Consider the following 24,324-nt stretch of genomic DNA (forward strand, 5'->3'; position numbering starts at 1 on the left):
TACTTGCCTGCTAAACAGCAGAAGCAGCATGCTGTAGACAGAGCTAAGCAACCCTACAATCAACGGATCAGATCAAAGTACTGCTGTTCTACCACATCCAGTCGTGAATGGTGGTGGACAATTAAACAACTAACGGGAGGAGGAGGCTCCATGAACATCCCATCCAACATGATGGCAGAGCCCAGCACGAGTGCAAAAGACAAGGCTGAAGCGTTTGCAACCTTCTTCAGCCAGAAGTGCCGAGTGTTTGATCCATCTTGGCCTCCCCCTGAGGTCCCCAGCATCACAGAAGCCAGTCTTCAGTCAATTCGATTCACTCCACGTGATATCAAGAAATGGCTGAGTGCACTGGATACCGCAAAGCTTATGGACCCTGACAACATCCTGGCTGTCGTGCTGAAAACTTGTGCTCCAGAACGAGCTGCACCTCTAGCCAAGCTGTTCCAGTACAGCTACAATACTGACATCTGCCCAACAACGTGGAAAGCTGCCCAGGTATGTCCTGTCCACAAAAAGCAGGACAAATCCAATCCAGGCAATTACCACCAAATCAGTCTAATCTCAATCCTCAGCAAAGTGATGAAAGGTATCGTCGACAGTGCTTCAAGCGACACTTACTTACCAATAACCCGCTCACCGATGCTCAGTGTGGGTTGCGTCAGAACCACTAGGCTCCAGACAGCATTACAGCCTTGGTCCAAACATGGACAAAAGAGCTGAATTCCAGAGGTGAGGTGACAGTGACTGCCCTTAACATCAAGGTAGCATTTGACCGAGTGTGGCATCAAGGAGCTCTAGCAAAATTAAAGTTTATGGAAATCAGGGGGCAAGCTCTCCATTGGCTGGAATCATAACTACCAAAAAGGAAGCTGGTTGTGGTTCTTGGAGGTCAATCATCTCAGCCCCAGGACAACACTGCAGGAGTTCCTCAGGGCAGTGTCCTAGACCCAACCATCTTCAGCTGCTTCATCTTAGGTAAAAATGGGGATATTCGCTGATGATTTTATAGGGTTCAGTTCCATTCACAACTCCTCAGATAATGGAGCAGTCCATGCCCGCATACCGCAAGACCTGGATGATATTCAGGCTTGAGCTGATAAGTGGCAAGTAATATTTGTGCCAAACAAGTGCCAGGAAATGACTATCTCCAACAAGAGAGAGCCTAACCACTGCCCCTTGACATTCAATGGCATTACAATCTCTGAATCCCCCACCGTCAACATCCTGGGGGGGGGTCACCATTGACCAGAAACTTAACTTAACCAGTCACATAAATACTGTGGCAACAAGAGCAGGTCAGAGGCTGTGTATTCTGCATCGAGTGTCTCATCTCCTGACTCCCCAAAACTTTTCCACCATCTACAAGGCGCAAGTCAGGGGTGTGATGGAATACTCTCCACTTGTCTGGATGAGTACAGCTCCAACAACACTCAGGAAGCTCGACACTATCCAGGACAAAGCAGCCCGCTTGATTGGCATCCCATCCACCGCCTTAAACATTCACTCCCTCCACCATCGGCGCACCGTGGCTGCAGTGTGTACCATCTATAAGATGCACTACAGCAACTCGCCAAGGCTACTTCGACAGAACCTCCCTAATTCGCGACCTCAACTGCCGAGAAGGACAAGGTCAGCAGGCGCATGAGAACACCACCTCCAAGTTTCCTTCCAAGTCTCACACCATCCTGACTTGGAAATATATCGCCATTCCTTCATCGGCGCTGGGTCAAAATCTTGGAACTCCCTCCCTAACAACACTGTGGGTGTAGCTTCACCACACGGACTGCAGCAGTTCAGGTAGGCGGCTCACCACCACCTTCTCAAGGGCAATTAGGGATGGGCAATAATCCCAGGGACAAATAAAAATAAAATCTGGTTTTAGTGATTTTGGTTAAGGACAAAATAAATATTGGCCAGGACATCGGGGAGAATTCCCCTGCTTTTCATCGAAATCGTGCCGTGAGATCTTTTAATCAGAGGATGATTTTAAAGAGGTGAGGGAAAAGGCGGAGGGAGTAAGTTAGAATCATAATGTAAGGCTGCCAGCCATGGTGTGCAGCTAGTTGGAGGTCAGTGTGTGGACAGTCGAGTTGCAGGGGACCTCGGCGGGAGGAGAAATAGAGGCATTGATTTTAACTCCCCCCGCCCCCGCCCGGCGGAAACTGCTGGTGTGGGGGGGGGGGGGCAATTGTAATATGTCATTATGTACTTTTGGGATCACTAGCCACTAGATGGCGTTTCTGTTGGAGGCCATTGGGTAGCACGCACGTGTGTGCAGCTCAAGTATAAAAGGCCAGCCATTTTGTATATTAGTCACTTTGGGCCTTAATAAAGCAGAGTCAAGGTTATACCTCTTGGAGTTAAACAGTACTCAGTCTAACAGTTATTGCATACACAACACAATGGTGCATGGGAGTTGCCCCCTCCTCTTCCGCCCGATCTGGCCGACTGCGGTTTTAAATTGTGGGTGACAAGGAAACTCGTAACAAACCTGGGGGGTCATTTGGAAGTGCGCAGGTCAGGCTCTGATGATGTCAGATGAACCGCAATTCTCTCCAACCCGCTGGCTTCGATCTATTCCCGACTTTCGTTCAGCACCCCACCCCCCTCTCACCTGGCCTTCACTCACCTGAGGGTCGCTGTGTCATTAGTAGCAACCCGACTTCGGTTCACTCTTCGCTGGCAGGCTCCTCCCGCCACACCGGCTTGATGTCAACAAGGCCCAATATTGGGGGGTTCCTCGGACCTCACCACTCAGGCCCCGGAGTCTCATACCCTGCGCCTCTCACCCGCCCGCCCCCACACTGCACGCCCATAAATGGACACACCCAAATGTCCCGGCCAATATCACACTGTGTGTTACTGGGGAGGGAACACAAAGACTTCCAGCGTCTTGTCCCTAAACCTCAGCTCTGTTGCTAATCATGACAGGCTGAGCATCCATTACCTTAAGCAGCAGTGCTCGGCAAGAGGCCGATCTATATCAATCCATGAATAACAGCACTCTGCAAACACATTTGGAATGATTATTCGTGCCCTCACCAGAACTTCCCTCAATGCACAGCCTTCTGTTATCACAAAGAGGCAATTACAAGTCCCCTGTCAAGATCACTGATAAATATTGTGGATGCCTGAAATCCCAGGACTGATCCTATCGGACTCCATTTAACACTGTTGCTCACAATGCAAATATAAATCCCATTTATAACAACCTTTTGTCCCCTCCTGTAGCATCGATCCAATTAATACGTTCACCTTTGATCCCATGAGCCTTCATCACTGCCTTAAGTCTTTTGTGAGGATCTTGTCAAAGGCTTTATGAAAGTCAAAAATATCAACCTGAATCATCCACATGGTAACTAAGTTGTATGATCAATACGAGGCCAAGGAACCAGAGAAAGAACACAAAGAAGGTTGAGGGGTGACCTAATAGAGGTCTCTAAAATTTTGGGCTGAATTTCCAGCACCATTCTGCGCTGTTTTTTTGGCGTCCGCTGTTTTTTATTTGGAGCAGTTTCGCCAAAATTTCTGCCCAATCCTAAACTGCTTCCGGACGATGTTTTTAGTTCCCGATTTTTTGACGTCACTCGGGGTGCCGACTGCCGGCAGGGCCATTTCTGGCCAAGTAGGATTTTTTCAAAAATGGCGCAGTGCACCGTTCTGAAAAACTTTACCTGCACTTAAGAATATCGGCGCAGAGAGGACGCCATTGTTTTAGCGGAGCTGAAGACACGGCACCGGGGGCAGGGTGCCATTCGGATAGCAGCGGTATTGGGGCTCTACAAAAAAGCGGTAACCTAATGTGCGATTGTGTGTGGAATGACATTCATTTTATTAGGCCTGTTTCATCTAAAATGAAAGAAATAAATATTGCAGAGTATGATCGTTTGTCACTACAATCTTCCAATAAGCAGAAGTGAAGTGATCTCGGCAACGGTAATATGTACTGTATTATAGATAGCTCCACCTATGCACATGCATCTGTCTTGCTGCAGTATATTTTACTTTGCAGCCTCAGCCCTTCAGTGTGTCCCTCGTTACCCTGGCAACTTGTTTTTCGGTACAGACCTTAAGCTCCACCCACAGAGCTTAAGGACAATCTGCACCGCTCCAAGATGAATTTTTTTCCGGTGAAACTTGCAACTTTTTTTTTTGGCGCAGTCGGCCGCTAAAAAAAAAAATCGGACGTACCTCTACAACTGCGCCAAACATCGGCCTTGTGGACAATCGGCCCCAATGAAAGGTTTTGACAGAGTGGATACAGAGAGAACATTTCCACTTGTGGGGAAGAGCATAACTAGAAGCCATGAATATAAGATAGTCACCAAGAAATCCAATAGCGAATTCAGAAGAAACATTTACCCAGAAAGTGGTGAGAATGTGGAACTCGCTACCAGAGGGAGTGGTTGGAGTGAATAGTATATATTTAAGGGGGTGCTAGATAGGCATATGACGGAGAAGGGAATAGAAAGTTATGCTGATAGATTTAGATGAGGAAAGACGGGAGGAGGCTCGAGTGGAGCATAAACGCCGGCATGGACTGGTTGGGCCGAATGGCCTGTTTCTGTGCCATATATCCTATGTAATCCGGTGTAATTATGGCAGCCACGATCTCTCTTTTATGAACTCAAGTTTTCTCCCATTTATTGCCTTCACTCTTGATGGAAGATGTTAAATTGCTTCCTTTTTTAAAAAATGATTGATTGATGTCATGCTAACTGGAAAATAATTGTCAAGGTCATATCTCTCTCCTTTCTGAATGATTAGAATCGCAGTACCAGTAATTGTTCTCCAGTCCCTTGTTGGAAACATAGGAATTGCTCGATGAAAAAAGACCAAACTTCACCTAGATCACCTTCTACCAGACTGGTAGTTGCACAGTGTAAGAGATGTTGACTAATCACATCCATCTATCTCTATCAATTAGTCTACAACAGACCCAGACAGAACACGAGGAAAATTCCATTGTTCCTTCACTCTGCAAATATTGGTGAACTTTGTGCTTGTCAAGATGACAGATGCCAAGTGCCAGGGTTGGATTTGCTTTTCATCCAATGTCTGCATCATACGGGTAATTGGCAAAAGAAACAGAGGTGAGAATTGTATTTACGCAGCGAGTTGTTGTGAACTCGAATGCACTGCCTGAATGGGCAGTGGAAGTCGATTCAATCGTAACTTTCAAAAGGGTATATACTTGAAAGGGAAAAATCTGAAGGTTTCTGGGGAAGGGGTGGGGGTGGAACTAATTGGATAGCTCTTTCAAAGCGTCAGCACTATGGGCCGAATGGCCTCCTTCTGCGCTGTGTGTTTCTGTGATTCTAAGCACTCCCAAGCCAAGCATAGCACAGGGTAGAAGATCCCTCTACACTGCCTCAACGATGTGCCGAAATCCTGACATCAGAAGGCCAATCACTCCTCCACCGTGAATCATCGGGGGGCAAAATGTCAATTTCAGTGGGGTGCCGGGGGAGGGCTAAATGGACGGTAACACATCAGCCCCCATTATACACCCCGACTGATTGAAGTCAATGGAATGAAAATTCAGGCAGAGTGTATAACGGGAGACCGATATTCTAACACCCATTTTGAATCCCCATCAAAGTTGAATTTTACCTCCATCGGGTTTTACAGCACAAATGCAGGCTATTCGGCCCATCATGCCTGTGGAGGTTCTCTGAAAGAGCTCTCCAATTAGTCCCATTCCTCTGCCCTTTCTCCACACAATTTATCCATTTAATTTGTACAATCTTTTATGGATTCTGCTTCACCGCTCTTTTCATGTCCTGACACCCTTTATGAAATTTCTCCAACTTGTCCCGTTATTTTACTTGGTGGTGATCTTATGCCTTCCAGTTACCGATGCACCAATCTATTTTTCCTGGTTTACCTCACATTTCGCAACCTGAATCATCCCCACAGTAAAAATGTCAATCAGTAATGATTTATTGGTAGTCATGTGTTGTCTTACTCAACAACAACTTGCCTTTATATAGCACCGTTAATGCAGTGAAACGTCACAAGGTGCTTCACAGGAAAGTCATCAAACTAAATTGGACACCGAGCCACGTAAGGAGATATCAGGACAGGTGATGAAAAGCTTGGTCAAAGAGGTAGGTTTTAAAAGAAAGAAAGACTTGGATTTATACAGCGCTTTTCACAACGACCAGACATCCCAAAGTGCTTTACAGCCAATGAAATACTTTGGGAGTGTAGTCACTGATTTAGGAAATGCGGTTTAACGTCTCATCCGAAAGATGGCATCACTGACAGTGTAGCACTCCCTCAGCACTGCATTGGAGTGTCAGCTTAGATTTTTTGTACTCAAGTCCCTTGAACCCACAACCTTCTGACTCAGAGGCCAGTGTGCTATCTACTGGTCCACAGCTGGCACTGTGTCTTAAAAGGAGGAGAGAGGTAGAGAGGTGGAGAGGTTTAGGGAGGGAATTCCAGAGCTTAGGCAGCTGAAGGCATGGCCACCAATGGTGGAACGATAAAAATCAGGGATGCTCACACGGTCAGAATTAGAGGAGCACAGAGGTCTCGAAGGGTTGTGGGGTAGAGGGGGTTAAAGAGATAGGGAGGGATGAGGCCGTGAAGGGATTTGAAAACCAGGATGAGAATTTTAAACCTGACGTGTTCCCTGAGCCAATGTAGGTCAGTGAGCACAGGGAGTGATGGGTGAATGAGAATTGGTGTGAGTTAGGGCACGAATAGCAGAGTGTTGGATGTGCTCCAGTTTACGTCGGGTGGAAGATGGAAGGCAGGCCAGAAGGAGGTTACTTGGGAATAACTAATTTGATTTACAAAATCTATGGTTGTTTCTTCCTGTGCTCACCAAGATGTAGAGTGTCGCTGGTCAGGAAATGAAACATTCGCCCACTTTGGCACCAAGTGTCAGCATCTCATTCTCCCACATCATGGATTGACAGAGGGCAACACTCCTTCTGTTCAGCAGAGCCAGGGGAACACAATGGTCTGAATCGTTTCCATGTACATGCTGTAATCTTCGATAGTTCCAACAAGGGACAGTTAACACCCGAACCACAGAAAACCACCGCCAGTGTGCATCAGTGCAACACTTTCATTTCCCACATCAACCATTCTTGAATGAGAGCATCAAGTTGGTGCTCAAGCATGAACTACCCTTCCTATTTCGGGGATGTTATGTATGTAACTATGTAATACTTGCCACCAGAGAGGGCGACTGTTGGAATACTAATGGTCACCTGCACACATGTGCAGGGCCAGTATAAAAGGTTGGTTGCTATGTTGTTTAGGCACTCTGGAGTTGTAATAAAGACGACTAAGGTCACACTAAGTTTAGCTCACAGTACTCAGCCTCGTGGAGTTCTTCTATGCACAACAGGGTCAGTCTGGCTGTCAGCAAGAAGCAGCTTCTGTTCCATCAGATCGCTTTGGATTTGACCTTTTCAACAGTGACTAAACTCCAAAAGTACTTAATTGGCTGTAAAACACTTTGAGACGTCCGGTGGTCGTGAAAGGCGTTATATAAATGTAAGTCTTTCTTTATTTTTCTTTTTTTATCCCACCTTGGCCCTTGAGCTAAACGGTAGGAGACCTATCTTGTGAAAGTGTCGTGCCTGTTAGTCTCAATTCACTGGCTAGCTCGCTATACACTTCAACAAAGAGTTTTCCTTGCCGTCCTGAGTGTTTATTACCTCAATACACGCCTCTGCCCTTTTTTGTTAAAATAAAACATTCCACAGATTGCAGGACCAGTAGAAGCAATTGGGAACATATTAATGAGAACTGTTGTCCTTTTAAGGAGAGAGACATTTATCCTCAAGTTTATTGGCAATTTTCTTCACTTCAACATTGTAGTTGGGATAGGCCCAGAGGTGTCGTGAAGATCCTCTGCAGCGAGACTAACCTGATGTCGTACTCCCCACAGAAACATCTACTCCCACCTGAGTAGCAATCTGCTTAAATCTTCATGAGCAGCGGGGGAAAATCCTTTGCCGGGAATTTCATCGGGGAGTTCTCCTGATCGGTGGAAACACTGCCGATCTTTTGCCGGAGTTACAGCAGCCGATGGAAATTACCCCCGCCAGCTCCCCCGCCCCGAGGAAATACCCAGCATTTCAGTCTTATTGCATGTCCAAAGCAGCGTCTTAACCGAAGGAGGAGGTGCGATGAGGTTTGGGGACGGAATTCCAATACGAACCAAGTTGATGGAACCTGTCATCACAACTACACAAAGATAGATACAATTGGTTTCAAGCACTCGTCTTCAGGTCACTACCTGATTGAGCTAATTGCACCTTGCATTTTACATCAATGCACTGGGGGAATTACTTTGGAATGCAATTTAAATTAAATATAAAGAAGAAAGACTTGCATTTATATAGCGCCTTTCACTACTACCAGACGTCCCAAAGCACTTTACAGCCAATGAAGTATTTCTTGAAGCATAGTCACTGTTGTAATGTAGGAAACACAGCAGCCAATTTGTACACAGCAAGCTCCCACAAACAGCAACGTGGTAATGACCAGATAATCTGGTTTTAGTGATATTGATTCAGGGATAACTCCCCTGCTCTTCTTCAAAATAGTGCCCTGGGAACTTTCACTGCTGCCTGAGAGAGAAGACGGGGCCTCGGTTTAACGTCTTATCTGAAAGACCACACCTCCGACAGTGCAGCACTCCCTCAGCACTGCACTGGGAGTGTCAGCCTAGATTTTTGTGCTCGGGTCTCTGGAGTGGGACTTAAACCCACAACCTGCTGACTCAGCAGATGGCACAAGGCCACCTCAGGGAAGTAGTCTTGCGTATTTGGCTTTGCACTGGCTGCGGTATAACTGTGACTGGTGTGAAGCAAATGTGGAAAAGTCCTCAAATTGTTCAACTGATCAAATTACAAACCTTTTAAACTTCATTTCCACTCTTCATAACGTCAGCTAAGAGCCCACTGTGCTATTGGCTTAAAGGCGCTATATATATGCAAGTTACAACAGTGACTACACTTCAAAAGTACGTCACTGGCTGTAAAGCGCTTTGAGATGTTCAGAGGTTGTGAAAGGCGCTATATAAATGAAAGTCTCAGAATGTCTCAAAGCCCTTTGCATAGATCCGACAAGCACTAAATAACATGAATATCCAGCCAATTTGTTTTTAGTGGTGCTGTTTGAAGGAGAACTCCTGCCTCTTCTTTGAATACTGCCATCCATCTAACCAAGGCAGCGACGGCCTAAATGTCTCAGCTGAACCATAGATAATGCATCAGCTCCTTAGTCCTTCAGCAACCTCAGTCCCTCCCTCTCTCCGTCCCTCCTTCCCTCCATCCTTCCATCCCTCAATCTCAGACCCTCAGTTCCTCCAACCCTCCCTCCATCTCAGTCCCAGTCCCTCCATCCCTCCCTCCATCAATCCCTCCATCCATCCCTCAGTCTCTGTCCCTCAGTTCCTCCCTGAGTCCTTCCCTCCCTCAGTCCCTTTGTCCCTCCCTCTGCCCCTCCATCCCTCCCTCCATCAATCCCTCCCTCGCTCCCTCACTCACTCCCTCCATCCCTCCATCCCTCACTCTCTGTCCCTCACTCCCTCTGTCCCTCAGTTTCAGTCCATCCCTCAGTCCCTCCGTCCCTCAGTCCCAGTCCCTCCATCACTCCCTTTGCCCCCCATCCCTCCCTCCATCAATTCCTCCATCCGCCCCTCCATCCCTCCATCCATCCCTCAGTCTCTGTCCCTCTGCCCCTCCATCTCAGTCCTTTCCTCCCTCCCTCCGCCACTCCATCCCTCCCTCCAACAATCCCTCCCTTGCTCCCTCACTCCCTCCATCCCTCACTCACTCCCTCGCTCCCTCATTCTCTCCCTCCGTCCCTCAATCCCTCACTCCCTCTGCCCCTCAGTTTAAGTCCCTCAGCCCCTCAGTCTCAGTCCTTCCATCCCTCACTCCATCACTCCCTTCCTCCGTCTCAGTCCCTCTATCCCTCCGTCCCACACTCACCCCCTCTGTCCCTCACTCCCTCTGTCCCTCAGTCTTAGTACTTCCCTCAGTCCCTCGGCCCCTCAGTCCCTCCCTCCGTCCCTCACTCCCTCACTCCCTCCCTCAGTTCCCTCAGTCTCAGTCCCTCCCTTGGTCCCACGGTTCCCTCAGTCGAGCATCAGCCTGGTTCATGTTCCCGAATCCCGGAGCGGACTTTGACTCCAAAACCTTCTGAACCCGGGTAAGAGTGCTAACAACCGAGTTAAGCTGACAACCGCTGTATTGTTGTTTTTCACAGTTCAGATGACCATCTGTAGGTTATTAAAAATCTTGCATACGGCTCACAATTCCTGTTCACAGACCTGACAAGTTAGAGGCACGATTTTTCATTTCTGTTACCTTGTACCATTGTAAATTGGAACATCAATACTTCCCATTCAATATTTCTCAAAGCTTTAGGAAGCTTTACAGTCACTTAAATAATGCCACGAAATGTGTAACACAACTTAAACCAATAATGCAGAGTTCTAAATTGCTACACTTCAGAAATTCCTTGAATGCTGGGAGTTCACAGTGCCAGCCGAGACTACCGATATGATTGCAAGCCTTCCGTTCGACAAAAGCTGCAATAGTGCTGAAGCTTGTGTTTGTTTTGTGCTAGGTTACGGACAAGCTGTCCTCCTTAGTCAGGGCACTGGGATAGTCCAGCCCACAGGAAGATCTAGTCAATGATTCCTCTTTGGTAGACACACTGGGTATAACTTCGCCTTGGGCCGAGTGAGGTCAATGGAAAAGAAAATCAGGTGGAGTGTAAAGCAGGCTGCCGATTCTCTGCCGCCTGTTTCGCGCTCCCACCAATTTATATCCCAGTGCGTTCGAGTTTGGGTCAAGACTTTCATTTGTATAGCACCTTTCATGACCACTGAAGTGCTTTTGTTTTTGAAGTGTGGTCACTGTTGTAATGTGGGAAACGCAGCAGCCAATTTGCACACAGCAAGCTCCCACAAACAGCAATGTGATAATGACCAGATAATCTGTTTTTGTTATGTTGATCAAGGGATAAATATTGGCCAGGACACCGGGGATAACTCCCCTGCTCTTCTTCGAAATAGAGCCATGGGATCTTTTATGTCCACCAGAGAGGGCAGAGGGGCCTCAGTTTAACATCTCATCCAAAAGATGGCACCTCCGACAGTGCAGCACTCCCTCAGTACTGCACTGGGAGTGTCAGCCGAGATTTTTGTGCTCAAGTCTCTGGAGCGGGTCTTGAACCCACTGAGCCATGGCTGATATTAGGGAAGGATGTGTGGTGGAGAATCGCACCCGTCGTTTCCTGATTTGATTTACCATCCTCCCACTGATGTCGAGATTTCCACAAACCTCTCCCTACCCTTTTCCAGTGTTAGCTGAGACCGAGACTCAAAGAGTTGTGAATCTAACGGCCCAACACTATAGTTAGCGGGCCATTTCCAAAGCGATACATTGAAAAACATATTGAAGTGGGGCTTTCAAGCGCTGCTATAATTAAAGGGTTAAGAATGGGTCTCGGGACTCAAATGAGCTGATAGGCTTTTGCAGTGGTCAGCTTTTTAGGTGGCTTAATGGGCAGTTGTGATAACGTTCGGAACAACATGTTGACTTTGCAATGACCAATGGATGTAAGCTGTGTGGCTTGGAGATTGAACCACGGGGGCTGAGGAGGGCAGGAAAGCAGAACAATGGGACAGAGGTGAAATGCTAACAGGATACCATCTGGGCTGATCAAGGGTCAGAGTAGCAACAACAGATTGTGATCACATCAGTCATACGCTTCTTCGATAATGGAGGCGGTACCTTAATGTTACACGAGCTAGGCATAAAACATAGGCGAGTGACGTTATGTGACGCGGAAGGGAAGGTAACCAATCAGCCACTGTGCACGCAGACTTTAAGCGAATCAAATTGTGCCAAGGGATCATGCACAAGGCTGACATGCATCATTAAGTGTATAAAAGATTGCTTGGAACTTTGTATCATCGGAGAAGCCTGGCTACAGACAGAGAGCAGGCGGTCTCCACACCGGTGCAAATAAAGACTACTTGAATCTTCAAACTCAAACCTGGTGTCGAGTGTTTATTTTAAATACTCCACTACAGTGATGAATTCCATCTGTTGATAATGTTGCCAAAAGAAAGCGAATGCGAAATGGCAACTGCCATTTTGTACCTGCTCTGACTGTTGCGCTAAAACTGTCAGCGAGAAGAATTTCCCTCTCTCTATGAGCAAACATAATAACACCAATAACGCCCAGAGTCTACCACTATTTAAATGCAAGTGTATGAATCAAACCCTTCCCTGACGAAGGGTCATCGACCCTAAACATTAACTCTACTTTCTCTCCTCAGATGCTGCCTGACCCGCTGAGATTTCCAGCATTTTCTGTTTTTATTCCTTTCAGCGTTCTGAAGGGACTGTACCCTCCGCCACACTTGGTCCACTCTTCCATCAGCCCAACACCCGCTCCCCTTCCCCTTATTCCCTGGCTTGATGCCTTTAATAAAAAAAATATCGACAATCTGCTTCTTCCTAGCTGGTTGTCAAGGCAATTTTAACACGATGGACATGGAAGCTTCATCATTACTTCCCCACAACAGGCACAAATACGATGATGTCACCAAATTAAATGTTAACACCCAAGCACCCGCTCCTGATACGTTTTTTTTCTATATAAAAAATGTCAATACTTCCATCCATTTTATCGAAAGTACCAAAGCGAGCATCAAGGAGGCACTGATGTGGGAAAGTCCATCAGTAACTCCACAAAACAAAACCAGAAATGCCAGATATTACTAGGCAAACCGGAGATCTGATTAACCTTTCCTTGTTGGGGGGAAAAATTAAGTTGTGAGCATTGTGGCAAAGTCTTGCTGTGAGGTAAACCTCATGTTAGCCTAAATAATTTATTGTTTCGTGTTTAATTTATGTCTGTCGATCCAAATGTGAAAAATAATGTCAGTGCCAGTTCTATATCGGCTTGGATAGGTGGATAACTACTCGAAAAGAGGAAATCGGAGAGCTATAGGGGAAAGAGCTGGGGTGCGTGGACTAATTGGATAGCTCTTTCATAGAGTCGGCACTAGCACGATGGGCCGAATAGCCTTCTGTCCTGTATGATTCGATGATTGTTCTCAATTTTATTTTCCCTCCAATTTGCTGCAACCAAAGTAAGCCTGCCGGAGAAGGTTCAGTGTAGGAACTGTAGCTGCAGGCTAATCTAGGGAAGCAAACAAAACTGCTGAGGAGTTCACATTCCAGGGGTTATTTTTAATACAGGTTAATGTTTTTTAATTAAGTTTCTATCCGCACTAGTCTTTTAATTTTAATTAGATTTTAATCGCTCCACCATTGGAGTTGTGCCTTCAGCTGCATAGGTTCGAAGCTCTGGAATTCCCTCTCCGCCTCTCTTTCCTCCTTTTAGATGCTCCTTAAAACCTACCTCGTTGACCAAGCTTTTGGTCGTCTGTCCTAACATCATCTTATGTGGCTCGGTGTCAATTTTTTTGATACCGCTCCTGTGAAGAGCCTTGGGACGTTTCATTACGTTAAAGGCGCTATATAAATATAAGGCGTTGTTGCTGACTAAGACAACCATTCGTGTTAACCAGGGGATTTATCGGGGCACAGAGTGTTGAATTCTCTTCCTTCTCACTACTCGATCAATACTGAAGCTCCATGGGATTCTGTGCCTTATGTTCAGCCTATGAATACCAGCGGAATAATTCCCACCTGGAAATTGATGATTGGCCCAAAGTAGACGTCAGCTCATGAAGCTCTCGGCAAATATGGTGACCTAAAATGGTGGGTTTCTGTGAGGAAGAGGAAACGGATTCATTTTAAAGACCTCCTTTGAGCGAGGAATTTTCACCGTTATCTTTGTGAATTTTCTCTGTGAAGGCTCTGGGAGACAGCTGGAGGGTGTCGGCAGATTTGCGGATAACCTGATTCACGTCAGCGCCTTGACATTGAGTGCCTGGTAAATCTCTACTGTCCGCATCCTAACTTGCACCAAGTCCCGTTCACCCATCACCCCCCGTGCTCGCTGCGCTGTATTGGCTTCCGGTCCAGCAACAGACTCGAATTTAAAATTCTCATCCTTGTTTTCAAATTTCTCCATAGCCTCGGAGATCTCTGCGCTCCTCCAATTCTGGCCTCCTGTGCATCCCCGATTTCCTTCACTCCACCACTGGTGGCCGTACCTCCAGCTGCCCAGGCCCCAAGCTCTATAATTCCCTGCCTATTGGCGAGAAAGCAGGAAGGGGGTACTGAAGTTTCATGTTCAGCCATGAACTCATTGAATGGCGGTGCAGGCTAGAAGGGCTGAATGGCCTGCTCCTGCACCTATTTTCTATGTTTCTATGTTTCTAAACCTCTCTGTTGGTCTACCTTGTTCTTTCTTGCCTCCTTGAAGCCGCTTCTTAAAACGTTGACCAGGCTTCTGGTCACCTGTCCTAATATCTCCTTATATGACTCGGTGTCAAACAACACTCCTGTGAAGCTTCTTTGGGATGTTGTACTACACTAAAGGCACTATATAAATGCAAGTTGTTGTTGTTATGGCCCTCGATCGTGGAGGACATCAGAACCGATCCAGACCCCGCATCACCCGCCTGCTCACTCATAATGAAAAGTGAATAACTCAAAGAAAGAAGACAAGAGAATAGAAAGATTGAAGGATAAAGTGATGCTTAAACAAGTATCACTGCAATGAGTAACACCAACACTGCTGATTGATCAGGAACATCCCCGATATAAGTAACGCCTAACTAAAGATTTTGCACAATTTTATGATTTTTTTACAATACACAGCAAGTTATAAATACAATAAAACCAAAACCAAACCTAATTCAATGCACTGACTCCCACCGCTGAAACCCAGCCTTGGGGAGGTGAGGCTCAATCCTCAGGGAGAAGGACCAAAGCTGCCCGACTCCCGGAACAAACACATTGAACAACAGGGCACAGCGCAAGCCCACATAAACCCTCCCCCAGTTTGTGCTTATTGTTTTTCCCTTGCATTAAAAAATATTCTTTGCTGTAGTACCCTGGTGCAGTTTTATTAATACAGCTGAAAGTAGGTTTATCACCAAAAATAAGCATTTTTAATCAGAGTGCCTCATCCGCCACCTGTGAGTAACCCGACACTAAATTATGCCGGACACAAGACTCCCAAAGCAAGCGCTGTGCTCGGAACTCCTACACGGCAAGCGAGCCCCAGGTGGGCAGAGGAAATGCTTCAAGGACACCCTCAAAGCCTCCTTGAGAAAATGCAACATCCCCACCGACACCTGGAAGTCCCTGGCCAAAGACCGCCCTAAGTGGAGGAAGAGCATCTGGAAGGGTGCTGAGCACCTCAAGTCTCATCACCGAGAGCCTGCAGAAAGCAAGCGCCAACAGCAGAAGGAGCGTGCGGCAAACCAGACTCCCCACCCACCCTTTCCTTCAACCCCTGTCTGTCCCACCTGTGACAGAGACTGTAATTCCCGTATTGGGCTGTTCAGTCACCTGAGAACTCATTTTTAGAGTGGAAGCAAGTCTTCCTCGATTTCGAGGGACTGCCTATGATATATACTGAATCATTTACTAGTTTCATTGGTGCACACTCGGCAGTTTCTTAGTAAATTCATTTTTTAATATTTAAAAGCGTTTAAAATATGGCTGGTGTCTTTGCACCTAAAAACAGAGCTGAATTTGAAGGGCCTCCTCAAACAGGTGGAATTGGCGGAAACGTGTCATCCTCATTACTGCGATTATGGAGCCTGGCCAGTTTAGTGGGCGGGGCCGACTTCCAGCGCGAGCTTTTTTTTTAAACCAGTGTTAAAGATCGCAGAAACTCAATTTACACTAGTCGTAACTTGCACTTAAAATTCCCTGATCTTTCACTCTGGTTTGGCCGATTTCAGGCAATTGCGCTGCCCAGCGGTAACACCAGGCCCAGCTGTTGCATTCAATGCAAGATATTATGATGGAGGGAGATTATGTTGGAACTGTATACAAAACTGGTTAGGCCACTGCTGGAGTACTGCATGCAGTTCTGGTCACCACATTACAGAAACGATGTGATTGCACTAGAAAGGGTACGGAGGAGATTTACGAGGATGTTGCAAGACTGGAAAACTTTAGCTATGAGGAAAGATTGGATAGGCTGGTTGTTTTCCTTGGAACAGAGGAAGCTGGAGGGGAGGTTTAATTGAGGTGTATAAAAATATGAGAGGCCTAGATAGAATGGATAGGAAGGACGTATTTCCCTTAGCAGAGGGGGTCAACAACCAGGGGGCATAGGTCTAAAGTAGTTAGTAGAAGGATTAGAGGGGAGATGAGGAAATATTTCTTCATCCAGAAGGTCTGGAACTCACTGCCTGAAAGGGTGGTAGAGGCAGAAACCCTCATCACATTTGAAAAGTACTTGGATGTGCACTTAAAGAGCCGTAATCTACAAGGCTATGCACCTAGTGGGATTAGGCTGGGCAGCTCATTTTTGACCGGCACTGACAGGATGGGCCGAATGGCCTCCTTCCGTGTTGTAATTTTCTATGATTCTATGATTCTATACTGCCATCAACCAACATGGTTCGAGAGATCCTTACATAAAGCTGGTTTTGGACTTCACCACACCAACTCACGATGTGGTGTGACTGACAGAACACTGATGTCCTTACCTCCTCCAGAGCCCATAGTGAATCTACCAAGGGTCTGATCTTCTTCTGGTTGTACAGTGAGATCAGCTTGTCCACCACTGCTTTCACCTGGGCGCCTCGGCCTTGTTTGAAGAGAAGGTTAAGCAGTGAAAATCCAGCAATGACTTTGTTCTCTTCATAGAGTTTTATGGGGTTCACCTTCTCAACCTGCCACCACTGTAAAAAGAAAAGACATTCACTCTCATTAAACTGATTTTGATGCTCTCCCTCTACCTATATCTAAATCTCTTGAGTTACAGGTACGACATGTTCTACGATTTAATGAGTTACAGGTACAGCATGGGCTACGATTTAATGAGTCACAGGTACAACATGGGCTACGATTTAATGAATCTTGCTTATTAAGCGATATAAAAGCACAGCAACAGATATATATTTTTAGATGATACCACCTGATCATTTTGAAGATGAGCTTCTACACTTAGCCAAAGCTTCAGGTTGGAATATTCCCGTTAAGTGAATTCGTCAAAAAGAGAAGAGTGTGGGTTTATCATGGGGTGCATTGTGCCAGGGACATTTATTGTCTGAAACAACATCAGCCTTGAACCTAGTATGCTTAAACATCGAATTACATCAAATGGACAGCACAGTAATAGGCCATTTGGCTCAACAGGTCTATGCCGGTGTTTATGCTCCACACGGGCCTCCCTCCCACCTTACTTCATCTCACCCTAACAACATACCCTTCTATTCCTTTCTCCCTCATGAGTTTATCTAGCTTCCCCTTAAATGCATCTATGCTATTCACCTCAACTAGATAACTGTGCAGATTATCATATCTTATTATACTTTAAAAAAATGATGTCTACACTCACTTTCCCTTGTCACATTTTTGGCACACTTTTTCCAATGTCCACATTCATAATGGAACCTGTTTACTCGACATCCCTCCTTCACAAATTGCTCAGCAGTTTGCTATTTATCGGTAAATAATTAAAAGAAAAAGAATGACTTGCATTTATATAGCGCCTTTCATGACCACCGGTGTCTCAAAGCTCTTTGCAGCCAATTTAGTAATTTTTCAAAATGTAATCACTGTTGTGATGTGGGAAGAGCGGCAGCCAATTTGCGCACAGCAAGCTCCCATAAACAGCAATGTGATTGAGGGAAAAATATTGGCTCCAGGACACCGGGGATAACTCCCCTGCTCATCTTCGAAATAGTGTCATAATATAAAATCAAGATAAATACATAACGATACGACAGACTGTACAGCTTTAAAACGGAGGTTGAATTTTGTCTGTGCATCCATCTTAATTAGTCCCATACTCTAACCCACTCCAGCTGGAGGCTGCATTTGGTCTCAACTAGTAAACATTCATTATATATTTTCTTTTCATTTGTCTCCTCTCCTCCTCTGAAGGCATTCGCTGCTGCCCGGACAGAATTCCATGGGCAACTGCAGTCTTTCAGCACCTCAGACAGGAGGCCATTCTACATGTGGGATTTTAAACAGTAAATGTAGACTGTTTACTCAACCATGAGGAGCATCACAGCCAAGCGGCAAGCTTCCCATTACGTGCGCTCCAGCAGGATGACTTGAGAGCGACCAGGGAGCGGGAACCCATGCCGACTATCGCCGCCCCACTCCCGCTCTAGACAAAGCCCAATTGTAGCGTGTAAGCTATGATTGACTAATTCACCAGAGACGAGTGACTGAACCGGGGATGTTTTTGATCTGTGCGGGTCATACTAAGGTGTCGACAGGGGGGGTGGGTGCTTGTAATCATTTTTTAACATTCTGTTTTCATTTTCTGACTGTGAATTTTGTAATGTATGCACCTGTGACTTTGCTCACAGCTTTGTTGAGCTGTTGAGTTGTGAGTGGCTTAGCCAGTCATGTGATGTTCACAAGACTCAATAAAACCCCAGCCTGTTGGGTTCAGGGAATCTACGATGAGGCAGGTGGTTGTGAGCCTGGTGGATGAACCGGTAATGTGTAGTGTGATTGTTAAACCTTTGCAAATAAACCAAGTAGTTCTTAACAGCAATGAATTCTTAAGCAAAGAACCATGAAGCAAATACATTTCAAATCTCTTGACATCTCTTGCCACTGAGTCAGAAGGTTGTGATATCTTCTCAGAGCACAAGTACACACAGCTTTCTAACATGGCAGGCAGCTCTCTCGGAAGCCTCTGGAACTAAATGTGATATATTCACAGAGCATAAGCACACACAGCTTCTAACATGGCAGGCAGCTCTCTCGGAAGCCTTGGATCAGACTGCCCATTTCGCAGAACACCTTCAGATACTTCTTGATAACATCATCCGTTGATGCAAATCTCACTTCCACATGGCTTCCCTCCAATCCAGCTTCAGTGATCTCAACCAATTTCTTCCCAGTAAGGCAGGCCTGTCTCCTTTCACTACTATTAGGGGCAAGTTCTGAAATTGATTCTTATATTTCACCGGTACGGTGATACGACCTACCACAGGAATTTTCTCTCCCGAGTAGCCTCACAATGCTCGGTTTTGAAAGTTTCCGAAATTACAGTGGATAGCTTTTTTAATGCTACAATGTAATCACTGATACATCCATCAGCCTTTTGATTTCATATACCGAAACAATAGGTTTCAGCAATTTCTAATGGTTTGGGATTATAGTGCTGCTCCAGCTTCGTTAAAATCTCTTCAAGCGTTATGTCCTTTGGCTCGTCAGGCACAAGCAGATTTACCAGGGTTTCGTACAATGCTGGACCCGCCTCCAATAAGAAGATAGCATGTTAGAAGCTGTGTGTGTGCTTGTGCTCTGTGAATATATCACATTTGGCGGCGAGATGGGATTTTTCAAATGATTTAAAGCTGAAATTTTGTTGGTGAAGGGGTCAGCCAGCCGACAGAGAGACTTTGGAAGTTTCTGTCTTTGGAAAAAGCTACAAAATCCAAGGTAAAATACAGCACACTGTGTGAACAACTAGAAATTAAAATGGCAGCACCCGCAGGTGTAATGGGACATTTGGGTGAATATAGACATGACAGGGAATGTTTTAAAGCATATGTGGATCAGCCAGAAATGTATTTCACTGCAAATAACATAATCGAAGTTCCAGAGAATGCAGTCCAGAATCAGGCGATATTGCAACGTAAGAGAGCGATCTTCTTATCTGAGGCAGGTTCAGCATTGTAAGAAACCCTGGTAAATTTGCTTGTGCCTGACGAGCCAAAGGACACAACGCTGAAAGAGATTTTTAATGAAGCTGGAGCAGCACTATAACCCCAAACCATTAGAAATTGCTGAAAGCTATTGCTTCGGTATATGAAATCAAAAGGCTGAGGAAAGTATCAGTGATTACATTGTAGCATTAAAAAAGCTACCTATTCACTGTAATTTTGGAAGCTTTCAAAATCGAGCATTGCGAGGCTACTCGGGAAAGAGAATTCCTGTCGCAGGTCATATCACCGTACCGGTGAAATATAAGGATCAATTTCAGAACTTGCCCCTAATAGTAGTGAAAGGAGACAAGCCTGCCTTACTAGGAAGAAATTGGTTGAGATCACTGAAGCTGGATTGGAGTGAGATTTTCCGTGCGGAATTGAGATTTGCATCAACAGATGATGTTATCAAGAAGTATCCAAAGGTGTTCTGCGAAACGGGCAGTCCGATCCAAGGCTTCCGAGAGAGCTGCCTGCCATGTTAGAAGCTGCGTGTGCTTATGCTCTGTGAATATATCACAAAGTCCCACTCCATGGACTTGAGCACATAAATCTAGGCTGACACTCCAGTGCAGTGCTGAGGGAGTGCTGCACTGTCGAGAGGTCTGTCTTTCAGAGGAGACATAAAACCGAGGCCCCGTCTGCCCTCTCAGGTGGACGTAATAATCCCATGGCACTATTTCAAAGAAGAGCAATATTTATCCCTCAACCAATATCACTAAAACAGATTATCTGGTCATTATTGCATTGCTGTATGTGGGAGCTTGCTGTGCTTAAACTGGTTGCTGCGTTTCCTACATTAAAACAATGACTACAGTTTTAAGAAGTACTTCATTGGCTGTAAAGCGTTTTGTTACATCCTGAGGTGGTAAAATGCGCTATACAAATGCAAGTTCTTGCTTTCTTTCGCTGAATGAGACCACACATCAGGCGGGCTGACCAGGGGAGGTGTTCCTAGCGAACGAGAATCCTTCTTCAGCCTTCTCGATAATTTGACAGTCAATACTTCTTCATACCAAGTGCTCATTCACTGACCGGGAATCTTCACAACGTCACATGCAATCGCCTCTATGATCTTAAACTGCAATGAAATGATTCACCAGCTATAAGCAGAGGATGTATCAGAGCAGCCGTGTGCTATAATAAAGGTCTCCTTTCTGGCTGACCTTGAGTTACAGTCTCCTTAATCATACAGCAGAGAGGGAGACCACTCGGCCCATCGGGTCTGTGCCAGCTCTTTGAAAGAGCTATCCAATTAATCCCACTCCACTGAACTTTCTCTATCGCCCTGTAAATTTCTGCTTTTCAAGTATTTATCCAATTCCCTTTTGGAAGTTAGAACATAAGAACATAAGAATTAGGAACAGGAGTAGGCTATCTAGCCCCTCGAGCCTGCTCCGCCATTCAACAAGATCATGGCTGATCTGGTCGTGGACTCAGCTCCACTTACCCGCCCGCTCCCCATAACCCTTACTGTTGAATCTAATTCCACCAGACTTTTCAGGCAGTGCATTCCACATCATAACAACTCGCTGCGTAAGGGCAATTTTCCTCATCTCTACTCAGGTTCTTTTGCCAATTATCTTAAAATCTGTGACCTCTGGTTACCAACCCTTCTGCCAATGGAAACAGTTTCTCCTGATCTACTCAATCAAAACCTTGCATGATCTTGAACACCTCTATTAAATCTCTCCTTAACCTTCTCTGCTCTAAGGAGAACAACCGTAAGCTGCTCTAGTTCATGAGTGGCAGTATTTAAGATGTCGCACAACCAAGCGTGAAGCGTTCAATGTGTAACACCAACCACTGGAAAAGGCGAATGAGGGTTTTTTTTAGGGCATCATTTTGTTCCATTGCAATATTGAGGACAATCAGGGTTTTGTTTCTGAATTTCTGTTGCTCTCTATTATCTCCCTCCTTTTCTGAATGTGCTGACTAGGGTGCGGTTCCACAGGTACAAGGCCTCTCTCCACTGCCTCATTCAAGGAGTCATTCTTTGGGCAGAGAGTGAATGTCAGAGGGCTATCCGACTGCCTCGCAGTCAAACCTGATCCTGCCTCTGCCTGACATTGGCGCATTTTTAAGCAGGGGGGGCAATGGATAAAATGTATCCAGCTTATTTTTCTTCTAACCCCACACCAACGTCCGTCCGTCAATCCACACACGCCCCTTCCCCCCATCCAGGCCAGGGGAATGTGGACCACCTGCAGCCCCCCCCCCCCCCACCGTCCAGCACTCCCCAACCCCCTCACCACAACAGTTCCACCAACTGAGATTGGCTAACTCAGCATGGAACACGGATCAAACCTAGAGGTTTCTGGTCTCAGTGACACCCTGGGCAATTAGAAACCGAGCCATTTGGAAAGCCGGAAACAGGATTTGCACTCGCTCTGATACTTCCCCACACAAATGTTACAAACTCTATGAATGTAAAAACAAAATTCAAGAAATAACATTTTGCTACTCCACTGCAAGTGAGCAAGATCAGCTGAAGAACGCTTTCTTTGTGACCATAAGTGCGTGTCCTTGAAACATACAAATTTCTTACAGGGCTTGACAAGGTAGATGCAGGGAGGATGTTTCCCCTGGCTGGGGAGTCCAGAACCAGAGGTCACAGTCTCATAATATGGGGTCGGCCTATTAGGACTGAGATGAGGAGAAACTTCTTCACTCAGAGGGTGGTGAATTTTTGGAATTCTCTACCCGAGGGCTGTGGCGGCTCAGTCGTTCAGTATACTTAAGACATAGATTGATAGATTTTTGAATATTAAAGGAATCAAGGGATATGGGGACAGTGCAGGAAGGTGCTGAGGTGGAAGACCAGCCATGATCTTATTGAATAGTGGAGCAGGCTCGAAGGGCCGAATGACCCACTCCTGCTCCTAATTCTTATGTTCTTATGTCCTTAAATACTTTTCAGCACCTCCCTGGCCAAATGAATGTGACTTCTTAAATCAAACGAGCACCTGTGGCTGAATTTAGGACAGGGCTGGAAGAGCCAGGCAGCAGCATCGCATCAGGGTTTTAACACATCAAAGATTGACCTGGTCACGCTGATGTGTCAATCAGAGGGTCGGGCGTGCAGTCAGTCAGGTTCAGCAGGAACGTGATCAGGAGAAGCTAATGTTAGTCTGACCCTTTAAAACCTATCAGGAAGGACTAAATAGGCTGAGGTTTTTCTCTAGAAGAGAGAAGGTTGAGGTGTGACCTGATAGAGGTCTTTGAAATTATGAAGAGGTTGGACAGTGTTGACATAGAGAAGATGATTCCCCTTGTGGGGGAGATCCACAACAAGAGGCCATCAATATAAGATAGTCACTAATAAATCCCATAGGGAATTCAAGAGAGACTTCTTTACCCAGGGAGTGGTGAGAATGTGGAACTTGTTGCCACAGGGAGTGGTTGAGGTGAATAGTGTAGATGCATTTAAGAGGAAGCTCAATAAATACATGAGGGAGAAAGGAATAGAGGGATATGATGATGGAGTGAGGTGAAGTAAGGTAGGAGGAGGCTTGTGTGGAGCATAAACATTGGCATAGACCTGTTGGACCGAATGACCTGTTTCTGTGCTGTAAAATTCTATGTAATCTTCAGAACAAGGCCTTTTGATTGTCTCTGGAGTCAGTTTTCATCCATTTTATTAAAAAAACCTGTTCCCACCTCCAAAATGGACAGGGAGACAAAAGAAGACAAGAAGTAAAGGAAAGGGAAAAACATCACTGTAAGTAGCGTATTATTATTATTCTTTAGAAGAAAAAAAAGGAATAACGTTAAAATAAAATAAATGTAAGACAGAGAGGTTTAGGAAGGCAAATAGAATGTTGGCCTTTATTGCAATGGGAGAGGAGTATAAAAGTAGGGAAGTTCTGCTCCAACTGTACAGGGCGTTGGCAAGACCACATCTGGAGTACTGCGTGCAGTTTTGCTCTCCTTATCTAAGGAGGGATATACTTGGAGGTAATTCAGAGAAGGTTCACTACGCTGATTCCTGAGATGAAAGGGTTGTCTTATGAGGAAAGGCTGAGCAGGTTGGGCCTACACTCATTTGAGTTTAGAAGAATGAGAGGTGATTTTAGTGAAACATATAAGATTCTGAGGCTTGTCAGGGTAGATGCAGAGAGGATGTTTCCTCTCGTGGGGAATCTAGAACTAGGGGGCATAGTTTCAGAATGATGGGGTCGCCCATTTAATACAGAGATGAGGAGGAATTTCTTCTCTCAAGGTCGTGAATCTTTGGAATTCTCTACCCCAGAGAGCTGTGGAGGCTGGGTCATTGAATATATTCAAGGCTGAGATAGACAGATTCTTGAACTACAGGGGAGTCAAGGGTTATGGGGAACGGGCAGGAAAGTGGAGTTGAGGCCAAGATCAGATCAGCTATGATCTTATTGAATAGTGGAGCAGACTCGAGGGGCCATATGGCCTACTCCTGCTTCTATTTCTTATGTCCTTTCTAATAAGGAAGAAAGAATTGGAAAAAAAAAACGGTGGGA

At 45.7% G+C, this 24,324-nt stretch overlaps 1 protein-coding gene across 2 annotated transcripts in view; it reads right to left on the reverse strand.

Annotated features, from left to right (window-relative positions):
- The window catches only part of vat1l (vesicle amine transport 1-like), a 226,629-nt gene that overhangs the window by 124,289 nt on the left and 78,016 nt on the right, over nucleotides 1–24,324 (reverse strand). For both annotated transcript variants that reach the window (XM_070897034.1, XM_070897033.1), the window contains exon 7: nucleotides 16,640–16,834. In XM_070897034.1, the coding sequence (XP_070753135.1) occupies nucleotides 16,640–16,834 (195 nt within the window). The remainder of the gene's footprint in view (nucleotides 1–16,639; nucleotides 16,835–24,324) is intronic.

The sequence above is a fragment of the Pristiophorus japonicus genome, chromosome 13 (assembly GCF_044704955.1).
Source record: "Pristiophorus japonicus isolate sPriJap1 chromosome 13, sPriJap1.hap1, whole genome shotgun sequence".
Classification (NCBI taxonomy): Eukaryota; Metazoa; Chordata; class Chondrichthyes; family Pristiophoridae; genus Pristiophorus; species Pristiophorus japonicus.